Source organism: Delphinus delphis, chromosome 6 (genome assembly GCF_949987515.2).
Source record: "Delphinus delphis chromosome 6, mDelDel1.2, whole genome shotgun sequence".
Lineage (NCBI taxonomy): Eukaryota > Metazoa > Chordata > Mammalia > Artiodactyla > Delphinidae > Delphinus > Delphinus delphis.
This window is the reverse complement of record NC_082688.1, coordinates 1114111-1134163: the sequence shown is the minus strand read 5'-3', so window position 1 is coordinate 1134163 and position 20053 is coordinate 1114111. Positions and strand designations below refer to the sequence as shown.

Here is a 20053-nt window from a genome sequence, read left to right as displayed (position 1 = left end):
GTCACCGAATGTGGCTGTCCCCAGAGAGGAGCACCTCTGTTTGGTCACCTTGGCAATGACTAGCATGAAAGGGTGGGGGTGCGGTTATACAGATCCTCTGGAGATAACCAGGATTCTACCCCAACCCTCCTGTGCAGATGCTTCTCCCTTCTCCTAAGGGGACTCCCTGGCCAGCCTGGAGGGTCCACAAGGGGATCGAGGGGGTGCAAACTTAATCCTGGTCCAGCCACCTGGACTCTCTTATGGGACCATCCTGGCCATCAATCCGAGTATAACGATCATTTGGTTGAGGATGTTGGGTGCCCGCGGTGTGGGGTGTAATGGGGCTCCATAAGCTTTATAAAAATGTCCATGTTAGGAATTCCCTGGTGGTCCAGTGGTTAGGACTCTGCGGTTTCACTGCCAAGGGCCCGGGTTCAAGCCCTGGTTGGGGAATTAGGATCCCGCAAGCCGTGCGGTGTGGCCAAAAAAATAAATAAAAATGCCCATGTCCCTTTTGCACTGGACCTGTGTCAGTTGGGGTCCCATCAGGAGACAGAAGCCACATGGCAATCTCAACCGGGAAAGTTTGCTACAAGAATTACTAACTGTAACGGAGGATTGGCCTGAAGACCAGACACAAGAAGTAACCTGTAGGGAATTCCCTGGTGGTCCAGGGGTTAGGACTCCACGCTTTTACTGCCGAGGGCCCGGGTTGGATCCCTGGTCAGGGAATTAAGATCCCACAAGCCGCGCAGCACAGCCAAAAAAAAAGAAGTAACCTGTAGGGCTGAGCTGGAACCCCAGCACCCAGGCTGAGATCTTGTCGGCAGAGCTCAGCTGTGGCTCTCGGGACAGCAGGGAAGTCACTGTGGTGTTGGCAGAATTGCAGGAAATCTGCCCTCCGGAACTTGCTGGAAAACCACTATCTGGGAGCTGGGGAAACTGCTTGCAGGGCAGTGTCTCGTCGGAGGCACTCTGCTACAGAACTGTCCCAGGGCTCATCTTTTCAACAAATGTGCTGGAACGACTGGATGTCCATGCAAAAAACCCACAAACAGCCAAAACACTGCCTTGACCCATACCTTGCACCATGTACAAAAATTAGCTCAAATTGAATCACTGACCCAAGTGTAAAACCTAATACTGTAAAACTTCTAGAAGAAAAACACAGAAGGAAATCTTTGTGCCCCTGGGTTGGGTTAAGCAAAGATAAGGTGTCTTAGACTTGACAGGTGCAAATGAAAAAAGGGAAAAAATGGACAAATTGGACCTCACCAAAATTAAGAACTTGTGCTCTTTGAAAAGCACTGTTAAGAAAATGAAAAGGCAAGCCATAGACTGGGAGAAAATCTTTGCGAATCTTTTTTTTTTTTTTCCGGTACGCGGGCTTCTCACTGTTGTGGCCTCTCCCGTTGCGGAGCACAGGCTCCGGACGCGCAGGCTCAGCGGCCATGGCTCACGGCCCCAGCCGCTCCGCGGCATGTGGGATCTTCCCGGACCGGGGCACGAACCCGTGTCCCCTGCATCGGCAGGCGGACTCTCAACCACTGCGCCACCAGGGAAGCCCGCGAATCACATATTTGATAATGTACTGGTTTCCAGAAGATATAAAAGAATTGTCAAAACTCAACAACAAGGAAACAATTTTAAAAAATGTGCAAAATTTTTGAATAGACTCTTTGCCAAAGATTATATACAGGTCGCAACTAAGTACATAAAAAATATTCAACATCATTAGCTGTTGAGGAAATGCAAATAACAACCACAAAGAAACACCATTGCACACTCAGTAGAATGACCAGAATTTTTTTCTTTTTGATGTGGACCGTTTTTAAAGTCTTTATTGAACTTGTTACAACATTGCTTCTGTTTTATGCTTTGGTTTTTTGACTGCGAGGCATGTGGGATCTTATCTCCCCGACCAGGGATCAAACCCGCACCCCCTACATTGGAAGGCGAAGTCTTAACCACAGGACCACGAGGGAAGTCCCGCATGGCCAGAATTTAAAAACAGACAATACCAAGCGCTGCTGAGGACGTGGTGCAACCAGAACTCCCACACCCTGCAGTGGGATGTAAACGCGCAGCCCGAAAGCGTCCTGGCAACTCTGGAGGAAGTTAAACCTACCCTGACCGCACCGCTCAGCGTCCCTGCTCTGTATCACCCCAGGGACAATGGATTTCCTTCACACAGAACCTCGAATGCAGACTTGATGGCAGCTCTGCTCTTGCTCTCCCAAAGCCAGAAGCAACTCCGAGGGCCTTCAGGTGGCGATTGGCTCAAGCCGGTGCCTGGTGCCGGGAGTCCCCCTGGCAGAGAGGGGGTGCTGAATTTCCGGCGCCCTCTGCCTAATGACAGAGGCCAGACCTGAAGGCTGTGGCTGCTTTATTCCATATATGTGACGTGCAGGGGAAGAGCCCGAGCTCCCCAGGGCTGGGCCACGGGAGGGCTGGAAGGAAGAGGGGCCCCGGGGTCTGTCGGGGGTGGAACTGTTCTGTAGCCTGAAAGCGGTGGTGCCCACAGGGCTGTCTGTGTAAACACCGGCAGAGATGCACAGTGAAAGGGCGCATTTGCCTGTATTTCTTTAAACAGTGGGAGAAAGAGGCAAACGCTGCCGCAGTGTCCACGGCCCCTCCAGGCCGGGTGGTTGGCGCGGGACCCCACTAGGGACCTAGCCGCGACACGCCCCGGTCCCTGGGCTCACCGCCCCTCCCGCGCCCCGCGCGACCGGCCTTGCCCCGTGGGACCTCCTCAGGCTGCCCGGCTCCACCATCTGTCTCTTCTCTGCAGGGGCCCGCGCGACAGCCCCGCCCGTGACAGTCCCCTCCCGTGACGACGGCCCCGCCTGTGACAACCCCGCCGCTCAAGGGTGCGGGCTGGGGGCGCGGGCGGGCGGGGCCTCGGCGCCCTCCCCTTTCTCTCCAGGGCGGGGCGCGGGGAGGGGGGCGGTGGGGTGGAGGCGGGGCCGCAGTCACCTCCCACCAGCACCGCGGCTCGCCGCCGCGCCCCCGGCCCTCCCTCCCTCCTCCCCCCCTCCTCCCCCCTCCCCCCTCCCCCCCCCTCCCTCCCTCCCCGCCGCGCGCCCCCGCACCGCCACCCTCGCGGCCACGCGCCCTCTCCCGCCTCTGCTCCCTGCCCCCACCCCGCGCGCGTCCCCGCCGCGCCCCCTCCCCGCGCCTCCCCTCCGCGCGCGCCCGCCCGGCCGTCAGAGGCGAGCGCTCCGGCGCGGACGCGGGGCGGGGAGGAGGCGCGGCGGCCGTTGCGGGCCGGCCCGCGGGGCTGAGGCCGAGCCGAACCGAGCCGAGCCGGGCCGGTGCACGGCCCGCGCCCACCATGCGGCGGCTGCGGCGCCTGGCGCACCTGGTGCTCTTCTGCCCCTTCTCCAAGGGCCTGCAGGTAGGCGCGCCCCCGCCCCGGCCCCGGCCGGCGCCCGCCCCCGCCCCGCCCGCTGTGGGGCCCGGGCCTCGGCGGGGGCGCGCGGCGTCCAGCCTGGGGCCCGGGGAGGGTTCGGGACTCAAGGCCGATGAGCGCTGCGGTGCGTGGCTCCCGGGGAGGCTGGGGGCGGGGAGGGGACTGGGGACTGGGGTGAGGGTTGTCCATGGCGGTGAGCGGAGCGGCAGGGCCCCGCGGATGCTGCAGGGTGGCCCCCCTGCCTCTGGGACTGCAGGAGGCCCCACCCCGCCGCGGGCTGGACCCGCTCCCGCAGGCCCAGAAGCCACAGCAAGTCCGCTCCGCTTCCCTCTACTTAAAAGACCAGGTTTGTTTTTCTGTGATGGAAAACTTGGGGCCCGTAGAACCACCCTAAGGACTACCCTCCCCCCGGGCCATCCCCCAGCCAGCCCGAGATTAGGAGCGTGCCCTGACCCCACAGTGACCTTGGGCGAATCACTGTCCCTCTCAGGACCCTGCCATCTGCAGGGGAGGCCCAGGCTGCCTCGGGTGCCAGCTGTCAGGAACCCTGTCACCTCTGCTTTGGGTGATCTGAGCCAGGCCCACATCAGAGTCTCAAATGATCCAGGCCACACCTACGACCTCAGTGCCCTCCAGGACCCCAGCCCCTGGGCGGAAGGAGACAGCCCTGATCAGAGCCCAGGCCACCGTGTTCCCCTCTGTGGAGAAGGGTGGGAGCCAGGTAACCCAAAGCCCTTCCTGCCCGCCTGGGGCCTTGGGTTCGTGGCGGTCCCCACCCCACGCTGGGCAAGGTGAGAGCTGAGGGTCTGTGTCCACCCCCAGGCTGGGAGGCAGGGGGTGCAGCAGCCCCCGTCCTGCGGGAGAGGCCTTGATGGGGCTGCCGCAGGGGAGGCCAGAGCCGCGGGTCCCGGACCCTGGGTGTCAGGCCTCTGAGCTCAGCCCGGGAACGGCAGATGGGCATGGACAGGAGAGGGGTTCTGGTGGGTTCCCAGTGGTTTGAGCCCAGGACCCCCGTTAATGTCAGGACACACCCTGAGCCTCAGTTTCCCTGCCTGTGAAGCACACTCCTGGGTTGGTAGCGAGGGTTGGAGGTCGTGGCCCATGTGGGTCACTGGCCCCAAGGCTGCCGATCGCTGTGCTGTTACTGTCCCCCGAGTGACCCCCCCAAGCGGCTCCACGAGGAGCCGGGCAGGCCACGGTGAGGGAGCAGCTGCACAGGACCCCCTGAGGAGCAGCGCACTCCCTGTCCTAGGGGCTCACTCTCCCATGGGTGACAGGACCCACGAGAGCCAGGGCAGGGACTACTTCTGGAGGAGGTGCCCGCCTGAGATAAGGGCCCGGGGGTCGGTCACAGTTAGCCAAGTGCGGATGGTGTCCTGGGAGCTGGGCCGCCACCTGAAGGCCCGAGCCGGAGGGCGTCTGGCGGGACACTGGGCAGTGTCCAGGGTGGGCCCTGCAGTCAGTCTGGGAAGCCTGGGTCCAGCCCAGGGCAGCCCCTGGGTCCAGTGCAGGCTACAGCCTGCCCTCGTCCTGGCCATCCCCCCAGGACTCCCAGCGCTGGCCCCCCAGAGGCCCTGCCCACCTCCACCTCGGGGCGTGGGTCACCAGCGGCTGGAAGTCCTCTGACCTCATCCTTCCAGACAACACCCCCAGCTCCCCGGCCCCCCACCCACTGTCCCTGTGCTTTCCTGTTTTTCCCTTTGAACAAAACTGGCGGAAACAGATGCAGTGGCAGGGACTAGTGGGCCTGAGACCCAACCCGCTCACTCGGCCCCAGGGCCACCCCCGGCCTCTGAGGCTCCGAGCCTGCCCCTGGAGCTCTCAGAGGCCCTCCTGCTGCGGCACCTCCATGTGAGTCGGTGCTAGGGAAGCAGGAGGTGAGGACCCCGCCTCTCCTGGAAGAACCGTAAAAATGAGCACAGATGCCTGGGCTGGGCCTGCAGGGCCCTGCCCTGTCCTCAGTGGGGACCCTTTGGCCCCATTTCTCGGCCCCAGCCCCCAGGTGACTAGGACCCAGGACTAACCAGGACTGGAGCCGCTCCCTGGCCCGCGGGTGGTAGGGTGCGTGACCAGTGCTGGCCGTGGTTCCCCTCTAGGGCAGGCTGGCCTGAAGCCCCAGGCCCTCCTGCCCTCCTGGGCCCTGGGCCCGGGGCTCAGCTGCCTGGTCAAGGTGTCTGAGCTCTTGCATGGGTCAGCACATGGTAACCCCATCCCACCAGCTGGCCGCCCCTGGACGGCAGCCAGCGGGGCCTGTGATTTACCAGGGTGGGGGTGGGGAAGGAAGTTGAGGCCCCTGCAATCCCGGCTTGGGGGCTGCATGGGAGACAGCGCCCCCAGCTCCTGCAGGGCTCTGGGACTCTCCCACCCTGAGATTCTACCCGTCAGCTGGCGAAACGTGGCAGAGGGGCTGAGCCCTCCATAGCAGCAGTTCCCGGCCCAGCGCAGACTTCCGGGACAGAGCCTGTGGCGGCAGGGCCGGGGCTGCATGTCTTGGTTATCTGTTCTTTATCGTGGTAAATTACACATCACATAAATTGAGCATCTTAACCCTTTTTAAGTGCACGGTTCAGGGACATTAAGCACATTCACATTGTTGTGCGGCCGTCACCATCCGTCGTCTCTAGAACCCGTCTCATCATCTTCGCAAACAAACTCCATCCCCTTTAGACACCCACCCCCCATCCTCCCCAGCCCCTGGCCCCCAGCCCTTCCTGTCTCTGTGGGTCTGACTCGAGGCCCTCGCGTGGGTGGAATCACAGGATCTGTCTCGTGTCTGGCTCATTTCACTGGACACGATGTGCTCCTGTCCTAGGGGCTCACTCGCCCATGGGCGACAGGACCCACAGGGGCCAGGGCAGGGACTGCTGTAGCCTGGGTCGGGATTTCTCTGCCTTTTCGTGGCTGTGTAATATTCTGTCGTGTGGACGGACCACACTTGGTTTATCTACTCCTCTGTCAATGGGCAAGCGGGCTGTATCCACCCTTTGGCTTCTGTGATCGTGGGTGGGTGAGGCCGTGTCTCTTAAAGGCTCACAGGGTGACCGTGCCTCCAGCCCCGCGGCCCCTGCTGGCCCGGGTCCAGCCCGAAATCTCCACCACCCAGGGGGACAGTGCGCGGGGGTGTGGGTGCTCTTCCAGCCTGACCTTCTGCAGAGGTTACATGTCACTATGAAATGCGGGCAGGACAGGAGGGAAAATTGTTCGAAATCTCTTTATTCAGCAAAATAACGAGCGTCTACCCCAGATCTCCCTCATTTTGGAATTTATTTTTACCTGCCCGTGAGATTTAAAGGTCTGGGAGACACCAGGCCCCGGCCCCACCCACAGTGAGTAGGTGGAGGGGGAGGGAGACGTTGGGCTGGGCAGGTGCTGGCCCCCGGAGGGAGGGGCACCCCTCGGGAAGGCTGGGGTCCGGGACGTGGGGTCAGCACCCCAAATGCGGCGCTCCCTCATGGCCCCCTCCCCCGCAGGGCCGGCTCCCGGGCCTCAGGGTCAAGTACGTCTTCCTGGTCTGGCTGGGCGTCTTCGCGGGCAGCTGGCTGGCCTACGTTCACTACTCGTCCTACGCTGAGCTCTGCCGCGGGCATATCTGCCAGGTGGTCATCGTAAGTGTCACCTCGGGCCAGGCCTGTGGGCTCCTGGGCCAGCGCTCCTGCCGTGGCAGCTTAGAGACGTGGCTCAGAGGCGCCGGCTCAGTGGGTTTTAAGACACATCTGACCGTGCTGACTGCAGAGCTGCCCCTGGCGGGCCACGGGGGAGGCCAGAGACGAATGCGGAGGCCAAGGGCAGGCTGCTCAGATGCGGGCGGCTGGGGACGGGCAGATGGACAGAGCCAGATGTAGAGGTGTCCATGAGGGAGACATTTTAGCCCAGACGGGGACAGGCAGGCACTGGTGGCCTTGAGGGCCCCTCCTGGAGCCAGGAGTCCAGCAAAGGAGGCTGCGGGGCATGGTCTTCGGGGCCTCAGACGGGAGACAGCGCTGAGTCGCCACCGTGGCGTCTACAGCAAGGCCGTGCACGTGCATGTGAGGGCGCGTGAGCCTGCGTGTGCTTGTCCACGCCAGCGCTTGTGCACCCACGAGCGTGCACACAGGGTGGCTTACTGCTCCTGCTGATGCAGTGACTGGCTGGAGGGCGGGGTGAGGCCGGCCGAAGGGGCCTTGGCAAACCTCAGACTCTAATCCCCCACCCCCACCCCCGGCCGCCCTGCCTGGCCTCCCCGGGCAGGTTGGAGCCCTTGGCGAGGCGACCAGGGTTCTGAGGCCTCCATGCCACTTGGGGACAGACCTGCCCTGCCCCAGCAGAGCTCCTGGGGTCTCGAAGGGGGAGCCTTGCCTCGCACCAGCCAGGGGCCTGGAGTTTCTCCTCTGCAGGATGAGAGTACTCCTCCTGGGGGGCTGTGTGGCGCCCCAGAAGGGCTCAGCAGGCCTGTTCTGGGCAAGGTCCCGGGGGGCCACACTTGGGAAAGCCCAGAGGCGGCGGTGGGAGCGGCATGGGGCTCCAGAGCGGGAGAGCCCGTGCGTAGGGACTTGTACAGGGCCCACTGATGGTTGGCTCAGGCCTTCTGGGGGCGGGGCTGCCACCAGGCACCGAGGGCGCAGTCCCAGCTCAGAGGAGAAGGCCTCGGGCCTCCCGGCCATTCTCAGGCAAGCTCATTTATTCCAGAAAGGCTCACTGGGGGCCTCCAGGGGCCTGGCCCGAGCTGGGTGCTGGACACATGGCTCTGCCTTCACAGTCGGGGGCGGGGGGGGGGGAGCTGGGGAGACCCAGGGGCAGGCGTGTGCGGGGATGGAGCCCGGCCTCTGGGTGCGGGCGGGAAAAGGCCCTGCTCTGGGGACCCCTCGGGCCAGGGAGCGGGGCGGGAGGTCTGGGATGAGCCCGGGCCGCCTGGTGCTGGCAGGGGTGGAGGGGCCTTTGCGGGCAGCAAGACCTGGAAGGTGGCATGCGATGGGGTCTGGCCAGTGGCATGCAGGGAGCAGACTGCTCAGGGCTGGCGGGTGTTTTCTGAGTACCTCCTGTGTGCCCCCAGCAGCGCCCCAACATGCAGAGGACTGAGGGGCCCTGGGGGAGCAGAGGAGGCACCCGCCCCTCCCAGCCAGAGGAACTGCAGCTTCCGTTTTCCCAGAGTGCCCTGGCTGCTGGGCCCAGCTCTCCTGAGGCCTGTCCCTGGGGCCATGGGGACACCTTCTCCTTTCCAGGGGAGACCTGCCCGCCTCATGGGGGTATCAGCCGTCTCCAAGATATTCCACAGCTTGTCCAAGGCCACCCAGTGTGTGTGTGGGGAAGGCAGGACCAGGGGCCACGGACCTGGTGCCCATGGACCTCTGGGTGCTCGGCCGGGTCCCCACCAGTAAACAGGCTGGGAGGGGAGATGTCTGATGGGTCGCAGGAGCCCTGAGGCTGATGGACACACTGCCCACCTCAGCTTCCGTGGAAGCCCCTCCCCACACTGGTGGGCAGTGTGGCTGACAGGTCCCTTCCCCCGCCCTGGCCCAGCCCTGCCGCCCAGGCTCCCTGGCAGACCCCCCCACAAGGGCCCTGTGGCCCTGGGGCTTTTCGCGGGTCAGAACAGACCCCCGTGGTGGAGGGCCTCCCTCCAAGGTGGCAGAATGACAGTGTGTGGTCTCTTCGTTTTCCTCTGGCTGAACGGCTGTCGTGGCCTCCCTGGTCCCCATAGGTGAGTCCAGGGCCTCTGGCGCCTCCCGCCCCTCAGCACTGTCTCTGCACCTCCCTTCCCTCTCCTTCCTCCAGGCCCTCTCCACCAAGGGCCTGGGCACCATGGCTACGTGATGCGCATCCAGGAATTCACCCCCCCACTCGATCCAGACGCCACGACTCCCCCCCACCCCCTGCAGGGACGGGCCTGACTCCATCCCCTCCGGCCTCACCTGCTCAGGTCAGCCCAGACCCCCAGGACTCAGGGGGCTGCAAGGCCTCATCTAGAGCCGAGAAGGGGCCAGTGGGGGCGGCAGCTACTCCAGAGCCTGAGCTAATCACTGCAGAAAGCTTCTCCCTGTGCATCTGGCTAAAAAAGGGGCCGGAGGGCGGGCAGGACAAGCCCCCGCCTCCCCAGGCCACTCCCTGCCTCTTCCTCTCCGCAGTGTGACCAGTACCGCAAGGGCATCATCTCGGGCTCCATCTGCCAGGACCTGTGCCATCTGCACCAGGTGGAGTGGAGGACCTGCCTCTCCTCTGTCCCGGGCCAGCAGGTAAGCCCAGCAGGGTCGGGCCAGGGTCAGCCCCAGGGCTCAGACGCCCGCGGTGCAGCCAGAGGGGGACACCTGCACGGAGGGTCCCTGTGGTCCTGTGCAGGTGTACAGCGGGCTCTGGCAGGGCAAGGAGGTGACCATCAAGTGTGGCATCGAGGAGAGCCTGGACTCGAAGGCGGGGGCAGACGCGGCCCCCCGGCGGGAGCTGGTCCTCTTTGACAAGCCCACCCGCGGCACCTCGATTAAGGAGTTCCAGGAGATGACCCTGAGCTTTCTCAAGGTCAGTTGGCCCTCCTGGGGGCCAGTCAAGTTCATGCCCAGGGACGTGTGACAGGGCAGGAGGCAGGCTGGGTGGAGGCCACGCGGGCCAGCCAGGCGCCTGGCTACGCCCCCAGCTCCAAGCAGACCCTCCCTCAGGGAGCAGCCAGAGGGTTGAGGCCCCGCCCCAGGGGCATCTTCGGGGAGAGCGGGAGGGGCAGATGAGCAGTGAGGGGGCCCCAGGCTCCACAGCTGGGCTTCCAGGAGTGGCGAGGGGGCCTTGCAGGTCCCTGGCTGTCCCCTCCATCCTGTCGGCTGGAGGCGGGGCTCCCCCTGCCTGGCGGACATGCGGGGTCCGGAGCGCAGACTGCTGGCCAGCTGGCCGACGCCCTGCCCTCCTCTCTCCTGCCCCCAAACCGCAGGCAAACCTGGGAGACCTGCCCTCTCTGCCCGCGCTGGCCGGACAGGTCCTGCTCATGGCCGACTTCAACAAGGACCACAGGGTGTCCCTGGCCGAGGCCAAGTCAGTGTGGGCCCTGCTGCAGCGGAATGAGTTCTTGCTGCTGCTGTCCCTGCAGGAGAAGGAGCACGCCTCCCGGCTGCTGGGCTACTGCGGGGACCTGTACCTCACCGAGGGGGTCCCGCACAGCTCCTGGCCCGGGGCCGTGCTCCCGCCCCTGCTGCGCCCGCTGCTGCCACCCGCCCTGCACGGCGCCCTGCAGCAGTGGCTGGGGCCCGCGTGGCCCCGGCGCGCCAAGATTGCCGTCGGCCTGCTGGAGTTCGTGGAGGAGCTGTTCCACGGCGCCTACGGGACCTTCTACATGTGCGAGACCACGCTAGCCAACGTGGGCTACACAGCCACGTACGACTTCAGGATGGCTGACCTGCAGCAGGTGGCGCCTGAGGCCACCGTGCGCCGCTTCCTGCGGGGCCGCCACTGCGAGCACAGCTCGGACTGCACCTACGGGCGCGACTGCAGGGCGCCCTGCGACACGCTCCTGCGGCAGTGCAAGGGCGACCTGGTGCAGCCCAACCTGGCCAAGGTATGCGAGCTGCTGCAGGACTACCTGCTGCCCGGCGCCCCCGCCGGCCTGCGCGCCGCGCTGGGCAAGCAGCTGCGCACATGCACCACGCTGAGCGGGCTGGCCAGCCAGGTGGAGGCGCACCATTCGCTGGTGCTCAGCCACCTCAAGACCCTGCTCTGGAAGGAGATCTCCAACACCAAGTACACCTGACGGCCAGCCGGGCGCTCCCGCCCTGCCCCAAGAACCACTCCTGCCCTTGGCCCTCTCCCCACTTCCCCCACTGAAGGACAGGGCTGCTCCAGTGTCGACCCTATGGGTCTCCAGAGCTCAGGCAGCCGTGGGGCAGGACACCCACCACCCCCAGGGTTTACTAGGCTCCCAGACGCGACTGTGCAGCCGGAACGGGAGAGGCTGGGAGGAGCGGGAAGGACCTAGAGCCCGAGCACCGAGGGCTGGCCAAGGGACCTGCCTAGACCAAGGTTTTGTTACTTTGGAGAACATGCGTGTAAATAAATGGATTTTCCGTGAGCACCCGAGTCCCCTCAGCCCACTCCAGACCCCAGCCTGGACGGTCTGCTGGAGGGCAGCCACATCCTGGCTGTTGGTTGGCTGGGGTTATGACTGGAGCCAAGGGCAACCCGGATCCGGTGTGGTTCCGACGGGGATGGGAGGGTGGGCCGACAGTGGTTCCGATGGGGATGGGAGGGTGGGCCGACAGAAGTTTTCTCCCGTAAGGACCTTCTACACCAACTTCTCCCTGTACTGCTTCCTGCACAGAACAGTGCGGCCCAGCCCACCAAGGCTGCTCCGCTGATGGCAACGAGCCACTAGCTGTAACATCCACTGTCCGGGAAAAAGCCAAGGGTCCCCTGTTCCCTCCTGCCCCTGAAACAGGAAGCTGTGAGCCCAGGAGCCTGACCCTCACACCCTCAACTCCTGCTGGGCCCTCAGCTGATAAGACAGAGAAACGCAAGTCAAGACAGTTTATTCAAGACCCATTTATTCTCTAGTTCTGCCCACATGGAGACACCCTCCTGGAAAAGGGGCTGAATCCTTCCGTTCACTTTAACACCTTGTGCTGAAGACACGTGTTCCGATGTTTCAACTATGAGATCCACATTCTTAAAGCACTAGTTCTTAAACCTCATCTAGATTTCTCCCCTTGGATGGGGGGAGATGACCCAACACAGCGAAGAACGGCTCAGGACTGTGGGCTCTGCTCACCCAGGAGACCGTGCAGCTCCCCTGACCAGCGGGCTGGAGCCAGGATTAGGGCCCCGAGACGAGGGGCGCCTGCTGGGCTGCCGCCCCCGCCCCCACGTCCCGTCCTCTTCACTAGGCTGGCCGTCACCTAGTTTCCCTGGAGTCTGGGGATTCCAGGTCTCTGCTCACAGTTCTGTATCGCGCCTGCTGCCTTGGCACCGCTGAGCCACACCAAGGGGGAAAAGCACACACAACTGCTTTTCAGCACACCGACGTTCCACACACAAGTTATTTTATTAAGCCCGCAGGTTCCTTTCCATCAGAGGACATTCGCAAGGCCGTGACTTCCCCCGGCTCCCCACCGCCCTTGCGGCAGACTGGAGGCGCACGGCCCCCGTGCCGAGTCGCGCACACCCCTCCTGGCTCCACTCTCCTGGAGAACTGAGGGCGGTGCCCTGGGCTCTTCCTGCCGGATCTGCAGACAGAAAACAGAGGTGATCCACTCGCCACGCCTCCCAGCGCTGGGTGGGCTGGACCCCAGTCGAGCCTCCTTAGCAGAGCACCTGGCTTCTGGAACGCAAGGACACAGCTGCTCGAGCCTCTTCGGCCTCTCCTGCCAGACACGCCAAGCCCTGCTCCCCTCTCCTTCTGACCATTCCACCCAGTTTCCAGGGGAATTCAGCCAGGGCGGTTCTACCAAGTAGGATGGGACAGGAAACCCAGCTGCCGCCGGGCTCAAAGGTGGACCGACGGGATGTACCGCCACCTGCCACCCTCTCTGCTCAAGTCGGCTTGCTTCCGGCAGTTACACTGTCACCCCAACCCCACTCCAGTCGACAAGCCACAGCGCACGACACGAGGAAGTGGGCAAAAACCCTGGTAGCTGCTTAGTAGCAGCCAAAAGCTCAAGATTCTCAAAAACACAACAAAATGAAGAGCACACTTCCACAGTGTGGATGAAGAACCAACCGGACACGTGCTGCGCAGGCCGCCCCCGCCCACCCCACGGCCCCTCCCAAGGGCACCGGGGCTCTGAGACTGGGTCACACCAGCTCTGGAGGAAGCCAGCTGTCCCGTCGTGAGGAGCCTCGGGCATGCCATCTTGGAAGTGCTTCTTTCTGGCCCGATCAAGCCTTCAGATGCTGCAGCCAGAGCCACCCGGCCAGGCCGCCCTGAGCCACAGGCCTGGCCATCTGCTGCCAACACGCTGTCTAACGGGGGAGGTGGCTGAGGTCAGGCCACTGTCCTGCCTCACCACCAGTTCTGCCCACCGCGGCCTTCACTGTCAGCTACTTGGACATTCTCACCTCTCCTCAAAGCACACCCACAATTGATACCACGTGCTTGTATTAAAGGGTCCAAAAGTTCTGTCAGACCCCCAGCCAGGCACCCCGCTCCCAACTTACCTGTCCTGAAGCCAGTCCTAGAGTGACAGGAGCCACACCTGCAGGTCTGTCCCACTGACCGGCCGCAGAGGACCAAGCTGGGCCCACGGACCTGAGAAACGGAATCCAGTCCGTGAACCCCTCCCAAATTATCTTCTACAGCCTTGGCCCCATCAGCATTTGGGACCCTGTAGCTCTACTGTGGGGCCGTCCCGGGCACCACAGGACATGCAGCCACAGCCCTGGACCCCACCAGCTAGATGCCAGCAGCACCCCGTCCCTTTCCTGCCCTGCGAGTTGCCGCGTGCCCTGGGGGGGGACACGCCGCCCCTAGTCGAAGAGCCACTAGCCCACAGCCTTTGTCCAACCCTCCAACTTAAACATTTCGGGAAACAGCAAAACGCACTCCACCTGCAAGGAGACCACGACACCCCTGGCCTGGAGGATCATTCTTTATAGGGTTACGGTCGGCCCGTCGAGGGGCTCCACAAAGGGCCCGACTTCTGCCTCACCAACAGGACAAAGGCCAGGAGCGAACCTCTGGCCTTCCTTCCAGTGACTCGTCTCAAGGTCCTCAGAGTACGAGCGCTCGTGGACCGGTGGCGCTGGGCCCCCCTCATCCCCACCTAGGGTCCTACTCTGAACATGGCCTGGAAGCCCCACAGGACCTTGATACCCCCTCAGCGGCCCTCAGCCAGGGATGCAGGTCAAACCTGCCCAAGGATTCCTAAAAACTCCCCGCCAGGCAGACCAACAGAACATTCATTTCCAGCAAGGAGACTCTCCTGGTCAATCCCATTGTCCCAAAGCTTGCCATATGCCTGTACACATATCTCCTTCAATTCTCACAACGAGCTTCATCTTATAAAGAAAAAGAACATCAAAGTCTTCAAGGACCTGCACACAGCTCCCACTGCAAGCGCACGTGGGAACAAGGTGCTCCCTCCTGCAGCTTCTGGTGATGTCCGGCTACAAACCATTCTTAGCGCCCACTGTTCTGAGCACTGAGCGTAGAAATAGCCGCTTCCTCTCCGCCCCAACGTCACAGGTGCAGCAGGGCTGCCGCACCCGTGGTGCCGGCAAGTCCGGCATCTGCAGGGCAGTGTCCCGCCCGCCCAGCAGGCCTCCAGGAGGAGCTCAGAAAAGCACCGCCTCTCACCTCGGTCTGGACCGTGTCGGCTGGTCATTCTTGCCTAGGTTCACAGGCCAACAGCCGCTGTCCTTCCTGTGCTGAACAACAAAAGTGGTCGGCCCAGAATCAGCGCAGGAAAAGTTGGCTGCCATTATTACGCCTGCCAGTACTTAAAACTAGTGGAGGCTGGGCTTCCCTGGTGGTGCAGTGGTTAAGAACCCGCCTGCCGATGCAGGGGACACGGGTTCGAGGCCTGGTCCGGGAAGATCCCACATGCTGCGGAGCAACTGAGCCCGTGAGCCACAACTACTGAGCCTGCGCTCTAGAGCCCACGAGCCACAACTATTGAAGCCCGAGCGCTTAGAGGCCGTGGCTCCAGTGAAGAGGAGCCCCCGCTCGCCGCACCTAGAGAAAGCCCATGTGCAGCGACGAAGACCCAACGCAGCCAAAAATAAATAAAATAAACAAATTTATATACAAAAAAGAAGCAGTGATGACTGCTACTAACACAGGAACCCTCCACCTTTCCACCGTCACCCTTCAGACCCGCAATGGCAGCCCGAGGCGAAACGGAGAAGGGCTGCCTGTGCTGGCACCTGGCAATAGGCTGGTGTTTGATGAGCCCAGGGGACCGTAGTGCAGCCAGGAGGACCCTCCTCAGAAACCTCTGCACCCTCTCCCAGGGAGCCACTAGTGAGGTCCTAGATAGATCAACAGATCAAAGTACACTATACAAAGCGACACAGCAAACAGTCCTCTAGAATTCAGAAAAACCTCACGTAAGGCAGCACAGCCGGCCTTCGGAATCGTCTCTGTAACGTTTAAACCTGGCGACTTTATTTCTAGAGTTTCTGGCTGCACAGCCCACTATAAAATTTCTTTTAAGAGAGAGTAACTACCCGTGGATCCACCTAAATAAGTCAGATTATTCCAGATCGTTAGGTGGTGTTATCGAGCTCACGCCAGAAAGGAAAATTTTAGTGCCACCCTTTTTTAATCCAATGTGACAAATCTTCAGCAAGTCAGCCTTACCGAAACCCACTCACCTTTCCTGCTCATCACTGCACCAGCGGGTCACTCCTACCTGCTGCCGTCACACACCTGGCAACCTCGTGTTCCAGGGCCAGCCAAGAACTAGGAGGGAATGAAAGTCCTTTTACACGACAGGCTTCAGGCTGCCAGTAGACACACCCCCAGTCAGCACAGTCAAGTGTCAGACTATCAATCATCCACACGTCCACGGGCCAGGACGCTGGGCACAGTCAGGCCTCTCTTCTCTCCGCCACCTAACGACACAGATGTGGCACAGCAGCCACACCTGCAACGCCTCTAGGGGCGGCGCCTACAGAAGATTAAATAACTCAAGCTTTTATTCCCTGACCACTGGGATGCCCTGGCCCCGTGCTTAGAATGTAACAAAAAAGGCATTCAACTAGCACAAAAATTATTCTTCAGCGCAAACCTGTCCCAGCACACGTGTCAACTCACCTGAGACCCCAGCAGGCCCCTAGTTCCCAGCAGGCAAACTCCCGAGAGAAAAAAAGAAACTCACGCATTATAACAACCTTACAAGCCCACAAAAAGGCCCTTCACCCAAGCTTTATTTTGCTGCATTTCATCTCCAGGCCTACACGTGTCTGCACACCAAACCCAGGTACCCTCCGTGTTTTACTCCCTGTTTAATTTGGGGGTGTGTGGAAATTGGAGGTTACAGTACAGTAGTGCAGACCGCAGGTGATCAAGGGACCAGGCTATGAATGCAGCCACCCCTTCCACAAGGAGGCCACCGCACTCACCCACTGTACTGCGCACACACACTATAATACGGAAATCGCCTCACTCTTAGAGCTCAGTAAGCAGTGACAACCAGTCCGTTTAAAGACAAAACAACAGATGGCCAGGAGTATAACGTGACTCCCTCAAGGTCGCAAGCAGGGAAAGCAGTGGCGCTGAAGGCGGGAGGGAGCAACTTCCGAATGAAATGTCCCGACTCACCCACTAAACTACTGCTGCCTATAGCCGTGTTCTCGAGGCTTCAGAGCCGGGAAGGTGCGGAAAGCATAGCCATCCGCGGCGCCCCCAGCCCCGGCCCCACGATGCTACGCGGAGGCGCCGGAACCTCGCCGCACCCACCCCCGCCAACACAAGGGACCTCTGCGCCCGCCTGTCCCGCGGACCCGGGCGCACATTCGACCATCGCGACCCACGATGGAGACGCGGGGGTCGGGGTTCGGCCGGCGGCGGGCGCTGGGGCGGGCGGGAACCCGAGCCCGGAACCCCACCATCCCCGTAGCTCGGAAAGGCCGCGCGACCGCGCGCCGCGCCTTTTATAGCGCGGACGGCGGCCCGCGAGGCCCAACCCGCGCCCTCCCCGAGTTCGCCGCAGTCGCAGCGCCCTCTAGCGGACCCTCCAGGCTGCACCGCGCACGTGGCGCCTCCGTACCTCGGCCGAGCTCCCCGGCCGGGCCTCCTGGGCTCACCTATCGCGTCCACGGGCCCTTCCCGAGCCAGCCCCTCCCAGCTGTCAGGAAGTCCCGCCTTCCCGCCCGCAAGTACGGCCCGGACCAGTGGCGGCGGGACAGCACGAGGCCAATTCTGCGAAGCGCTTAGAACAGGGCCAGGCACAGAGGCACTTGATAACGTCTCCCGTAGTTACTGCCGCGACGCCACGAGCGTCCCTGCAGCTGGGGCAACCTCTTTGTTCCCTGCAGAAGGGCCTCCCGCTTTCTGGGGAGCCTCGGCTGAGCTGCTCTCCCTGCCGCTCTCCCTCCCCTGGAGCCCCTGCCGCTCAGGCTGGGTCTGAGGCCCTGCTAAGCTTCGCGTTTCCTACAGCGTAGGGAGCTCTGCCTTCGCTCTCTCAGGAGGGGTCTCCTGGGTCCCACCTCTGACACGGGGTAGGGGCTGCCAGGGGGCGCCGGGGAGCGACACTTTGCCCCCTTTGACAGGGAGACCTCTGAAGTGGGGTCAGGAAGGACCCGCCATGCATTCATTAGTCCTCTGAGATTTCTCGCACGCTAACAAGTTATTGCTGACGTGGGCTGCTCCCCAGTGTGAGGCAACAATCCTACAGGATTCTCTGTGGTTAGCAGCACCTGTCCTCGGGGCAGAGTGGGGAGGCCCAGACCTGCCCCTGGGCAGCCCCTTTGGCCCCTTAGCCAAGAGCATTCCCAGCAGCACCCTGTCCCTGGGCGGTGGGGTGCCCTCCCCTTGAACTCAGTGCAGACAGAAGGAGCAATGGGGCGCGGTTTTGCAGGCACAGGCTGAGCTGGTTTGGGGAAGGAAGGACCCGTCCCTTCCCACCCACCCAACAGCCTGGAGGAAGCTAAGTCCCAGCCAGAGGGAGCAGCTGGCAAGCCAGAGACCCAATTCTCCAAGAACAAGAAGTTTCCAAAACTGGAGAGGGACTTCCCCGCCCCTCTCACAGCATCCCTCGGCCACCCCCGGATCGACTGCTCCACCGCCCCGGCCCTGGCGCGGGCCGTCACGCTCCGGTCCCCGAGGCAGGTGGTGATGACGCAGTTGGTCACACTGTTGAACTGAGTGACAGTGGCACAACGGTGAAAGCCAGGTGCTCCCTGCCCTTCTTGTCCCTCTGGGACCAGATGGAGCCCAGGCAGTGGTAGGGCACCGCTTTCTTGAACAGCTCCTGGGGGCAGGGGGAGGGGCTTCCGGCCCTGCCGCACTGCAGCTCAACACCCACCGTCCTCCCCAGGCCCAGGCAGGGTCACTGGTCGGAGCTGGAGCTCTGGAAGCTGGGGACGTAGGGGGCGACCATCTTTGCTCCCGGCCTAACCTCAGCCTCTGGGGACTGTGCCCTGTGTGTCCAGCACAAACCTTGTCTCATACGCTCACGCCCACCCCACACACAGCCCCGCCTCTGCCGCCCTCCCAGGGGTCTCAGCCCCAGAGTGTGAACCCCTGCTTTCCCAAACAAGGCTCAGAGTGGTCAAGGAGATCTCAGACGTTGGAAACTGTGACCAACATTAAAATCACGTTTGCATTCGACCGAGACTCTCCACTTCCAGGGATCTGTTATAAACAAAGACGTACGGACGCGGAGGTTCCCTTCAGCACAGTGATGGGGGGGAAAAATAGGAAATGGACCCAACATGCACAGTAGGGGCTTTTCGGAAGCTGTGATTCGGGGCCCCAGGAAATGCAAAAGAGGAAGAGGATGGACTGAGCAGTGTCCGCCAGGGGAAACCGGGCTCTGGAAGAGCACATGCCCCAGAATCCTCCCTGCCCGATTCCCGCAAAGGCACAGGCAGACACAGAGGGGGAGGGCGGGAAATGGGGCACCACCTGCTAGAGTGGGAGGACTTTGTTCTTAATTCTTAAAGCCTTTAGAATTCATTATTTTACATTTATTGTCCTTGGAGTAAAAACCTTTAAAAGATAAAAATGAAATAATGTACTTTATTCCATAGATGAGTGCTAGATAACATACAACCCTCCAGGTCCTCCTGTCCTGTCTCACCTCGGCCTGTGGGTGGGCCGCCCCACGACGGCTCCCAGCGTCCCTGCCTCTGCCACACATGCCTGTGTCATCCCTCCCCTGAGAGTGGATGGGTTTTGGGACTGGGTTCAAATGAATAGAATTGGGCAAAAGGGATGGGCAGTTGTTTCCAAGACTGGTTTATGAAAAGTCTGTGACTTTCTGCCTGGTTCCCTCCCTCCTGTGTTCATTCTCTCACCCTGTCTCTGTCTCTCTGTCTCTGGTCCAATGTTCTAGAGAAGCAAGATCAGGTATTAACGAGCTGCCCTGAGAGGCTCCAGTGCAAAGAACCGACACTGGGTCCCGGCCCACAGACAGGAAAGACCCGAGCCCCCGTCCACACTGAATCCCGCCAATAACCCGAGAATGATCTCAGAGACAGACCCCACCCTGAGTGAGCCTCAGCTGAGACCACAGCCCAGCCTCCTGGGGGACCTCGGGGCAGAGGCTCCCAGCTGAGCTGAGCCTGCCTCCTGGTCACAGACACCGATAGGGTCAGTGTTTGTCCTTGTACGCGCTACGTTAGGGGATGCTGTCGCCGGGCACAGACACCAGGACGTCCTTCCGGCCCCGGGTCTGGCCCTGCCTCCCCCATCCCCCCACCTCCTCTCCTCCCAGCTCTCTCCAGCCACACTGGCTCCTGTCTCGCCTGCTCTCCGGCCAGATCCTCTTCTGCCTCCGAGTCTCTGCACCTTTGAGCTCCGCCCCCCCCAGCTCACTGTCACGGAGTGTGCAGGGCTGGCTGCTCTTGTCTCTCTGGTCCCGGCATCAATGTCACCAGCCTTTTAGACCCCCGGGGGCTCCTGGCCCTCCTTCCAGGACCCTGACTCATTCCCTAGAGCACTTGCTCTTCTCTCCCACGTGGATTTGCTTTCCTGCTCTTGTCCATCTGCCCCTCCAGGCTGTGAGCTCCTGCAGGGCAGGGACCATCTGTCATGTCAGCACCGCCCCC

At 62.0% G+C, this 20053-nt stretch overlaps 1 protein-coding gene, 1 long non-coding RNA gene and 2 other non-coding genes across 9 annotated transcripts; 1 reads left to right on the top strand and 3 right to left on the bottom strand.

The window, feature by feature from the left end:
- The first annotated feature begins 3152 nt into the window (after positions 1–3152).
- Positions 3153–11414, top strand: DIPK1B (divergent protein kinase domain 1B). Of its 4 annotated transcripts, none has more exons than XM_060013245.1 (5): positions 3153–3379; positions 6865–6999; positions 9496–9603; positions 9707–9883; positions 10284–11414. In XM_060013245.1, the coding sequence occupies exons 1-5, from the start codon at positions 3317–3319 to the stop codon at positions 11094–11096; spliced, it is 1296 nt and encodes a 431-aa protein (XP_059869228.1). In that variant the 5' UTR covers positions 3153–3316; the 3' UTR covers positions 11097–11414. The 4 variants fall into 4 exon arrangements, with proteins under 4 accessions (XP_059869228.1, XP_059869229.1, XP_059869225.1 ...); XM_060013242.1 differs by lacking the exon at positions 3153–3379 and adding an exon at positions 3567–3740; XM_060013243.1 differs by lacking the exon at positions 3153–3379 and adding an exon at positions 3878–4115.
- A 454-nt stretch (positions 11415–11868) lies between these two features.
- LOC132426916 (uncharacterized) lies at positions 11869–16919 on the bottom strand. 3 transcript variants are annotated; one of them, XR_009519778.1, is made up of 6 exons: positions 16602–16919; positions 16095–16132; positions 15653–15740; positions 14634–14704; positions 13496–13586; positions 11869–12564 (listed from the first exon to the last, which is right to left on the bottom strand). It is a non-coding gene; the product is annotated as an uncharacterized lncRNA (long non-coding RNA). The 3 variants fall into 3 exon arrangements; XR_009519777.1 differs by lacking the exon at positions 16095–16132; XR_009519779.1 differs by lacking the exon at positions 16095–16132 and having other exon boundaries at positions 14634–14699.
- LOC132427765 (small nucleolar RNA SNORA43) lies at positions 14434–14567 on the bottom strand. Its single transcript, XR_009519973.1, has one exon. It is a non-coding gene; the product is annotated as a small nucleolar RNA SNORA43 (small nucleolar RNA).
- LOC132427767 (small nucleolar RNA SNORA17) lies at positions 15816–15946 on the bottom strand. The gene has a single exon (XR_009519975.1). It is a non-coding gene; the product is annotated as a small nucleolar RNA SNORA17 (small nucleolar RNA).
- Positions 16920–20053: the final 3134 nt, after the last annotated feature.